This window comes from Diceros bicornis, chromosome 7 (genome assembly GCF_020826845.1).
Source record: "Diceros bicornis minor isolate mBicDic1 chromosome 7, mDicBic1.mat.cur, whole genome shotgun sequence".
Classification (NCBI taxonomy): Eukaryota; Metazoa; Chordata; class Mammalia; order Perissodactyla; family Rhinocerotidae; genus Diceros; species Diceros bicornis.
Genome location: NC_080746.1, coordinates 62,041,284 through 62,043,864, shown reverse-complemented (window position 1 = coordinate 62,043,864; position 2,581 = coordinate 62,041,284). Strand labels below are relative to the sequence as shown.

Genomic DNA, 2,581 nt, shown 5'->3' with positions numbered 1-2,581 from the left:
TGGCTTGCTTCCATATTACCTCAAATTCCAGTGATTCTATGAAGTTCTTCTGCTTTTATGATCAAAGGTAAGGGAACGTTCAGTAGTCAGAAGTTCATCTTTGTCTGGACAGAACCAACGGCCTTGATTTCATGAAACTTTAGGGAAATTATTTGCCTCTACGTGGCCTGCACAACGCTTGTTGAACTCAAGAAATTTTACTCTTTTTCCTGTATTGAATCTATGACCACCATTACTGCCAGCATGGAGAGTGGGATCTTATCTGGCCCAGAAATCCTCCTCACATGATATGTGGGTGAAACCTATCCTTAGAGCCATGAAACTCTTTTCTCCAGCCCAGGCTTTCTTCCACCCCTAGCACAAGTGTCTTCTTTTTCTTTCTTTCCTACATAATTGTACACACAAAGCCAACCCTTTATTACCCCTGTGTTTTGCACACAGGAGGAAAACACGCCAACCTCCATTCATGTCCAGTGCCAATCTGAATTAAATTCCTCTTTAGGTTCTGATTATACATAATTTCTGATTAGCACACTTTCATCAATATTCATAATAGAACTTTTTCCTCTATCCAGATGTTGGTTTACTTCTTCATTTTAGTTCACTTACTATGTAAAAATTGAGCATTCATATTTTAGATGTACAGTTGTCCTATAAGTGTACTGTGTTCAATAGAAATCATTTGGAAATTAGCTCCGACTCTCTGCTTCTTTGACGACAATGTTCTAGAAAAGGCCAACAAGCTTTACACAAGTGACAAAAGAGGTAAAAGTAATTGGTTACAGGGATGTCCAGTCCATAAGAAAAAAACAGCAATGAATGGAATCTGTCTTAAATTATTTATTTATTTATTTTTTTGTGAGGAAGATCAGCCCTAAGCTAACATCCATGCCAATCTTTCACTTTTCGCTGAGGAACACTGGCCCTGAGCTAACATCTGTGCCAATCTTCCTCCGCTTTATGTGGGACGCTGCCACAGCATGGCCTGACAAGCGATGCATCTGTGCATGCCTGGGATCCGAACCAGGGGCGCCAGCAGCAGAGCACGCACACTTAACCGCTAGCCACGGGGCCGGCCCATGTCTTAAATTAGTTGAACCATGCCACAGAACTCAGAGTCTAGTCAGAGCTGCTATTAGCAGAATGAGAGTATTTGAGAACAAAATAAATATCAGTTGAACACATGCTAAGCACCTTGCACTATGTTTAGTATTTTACATGGCTTATTATATGTCATCCTCATGAAAAAAAAAGGGAGTGGCAAAAGAAACAGCTGTATCTGAAGGACACTTTTTGTATGATATTTGTCCGTTTATTTTGAAATGTTTCATAAAAACTTATGCCAGTCAAGTCATAATTATGTTTATAATCTCATAGTCTATTCTCAGAAAAGAGAGATTAAATGTCATGTTCTCAGTGGTGGCAGAGAGAATAACTGGAAAGTATTACTGTGAATTTGCTTACTTTTAATGCTGTAGATGTCAGGGTTCTTAAAAGGAGGGAAAAGGAAATAGATTTAGCTCATTGTGATGTGTACCAGATGAGGAACATTCTTTCGAAATTGGTAGATGAATGTCAAACCAAATACAGTGACGTAGAAGAGCAAGATGCAGCAGATGTGAGAGATGCAAGTGTTGAGAGCCTTGGACCTCTCCTCTCCAGAAGCAATGTTCATGAGAGTCTTGAAAATCAAAACTTGGGAGCAAAAGATTGTCAGGCAGTCTAGTAGGACCATAGGAAATATCACCACAACAGGATACAGATGATTGAAGGTGATGTCAGCACAGGCTAGTTTGACAACATCCTGGTGGAGGCATAATGGATGAGAGAGGACATGGGATCTGCAACAGGAAAACCAATAGAGAGGCAATATCAGGGGCAAGATGAGAACAAACCCTTTTATAAAAACTTCCACTCCAATCTTTATGACTTGGATGTTGGTAAGAAAGGAAGTATATCTCAGTGGGTTGCTAATGGCAACGAACTGATCATAGGCCATGGTGAGCAAAATTCCAGACTCTATGATAGAGAGACTATGGATGAAGTAAACTTGGAGAAAGCAGGCATCATGGCTGATTTCCCTATGATTCATCCACATCATACTCAGAACTGTAGGCATTGTAATCAGGGTCATCCCAAGGTCTTTGATTGCCAGCATGGCTAAGAAATAGTACATGGGCTCATGGAGGTTATGGTCATCTCTGATGAGAAATATGAGAATGCCATCGCTAAGAAGTATGGAGATGTAGACTACAGATAATGGGATGGAGATCCAGTGGTGTTCCTTTTCCAGGCCCAGAGAGCCAGTCAGCAGAAAGGATGTGGCACTGGTGTTAAGTTCCATGATGGGCAATACAATAGGATAAATTTTCTCTTAAGGAAATTCTGTGTAAAGGTCTGGAGATCTTTGGAAATTCTCCTTCAGTGGCTTCTACTTTTTTACTTAGTGTAGATCTTCCCCTAACTGCAGTGACATCGAAGAAATAAAGCATTCATTCTTAGCAGAAACTTAGAGTTGGAAAAAAATGATAATATGAACAATAACTCCAAATTCAGTGCCTAATATATGTGCCAGGCAATG

General features: G+C 40.1%; 1 protein-coding gene across 1 annotated transcript; it reads right to left on the bottom strand.

Annotated features, from left to right (window-relative positions):
• Positions 1-1,516: 1,516 nt before the first annotated feature.
• Positions 1,517-2,344, bottom strand: LOC131408042 (olfactory receptor 51B6-like). The gene has a single exon (XM_058544610.1). It carries the CDS (start codon positions 2,342-2,344, stop codon positions 1,517-1,519), a length of 828 nt encoding a protein of 275 aa, XP_058400593.1.
• Between the last annotated feature and the right edge of the window lie 237 nt (positions 2,345-2,581).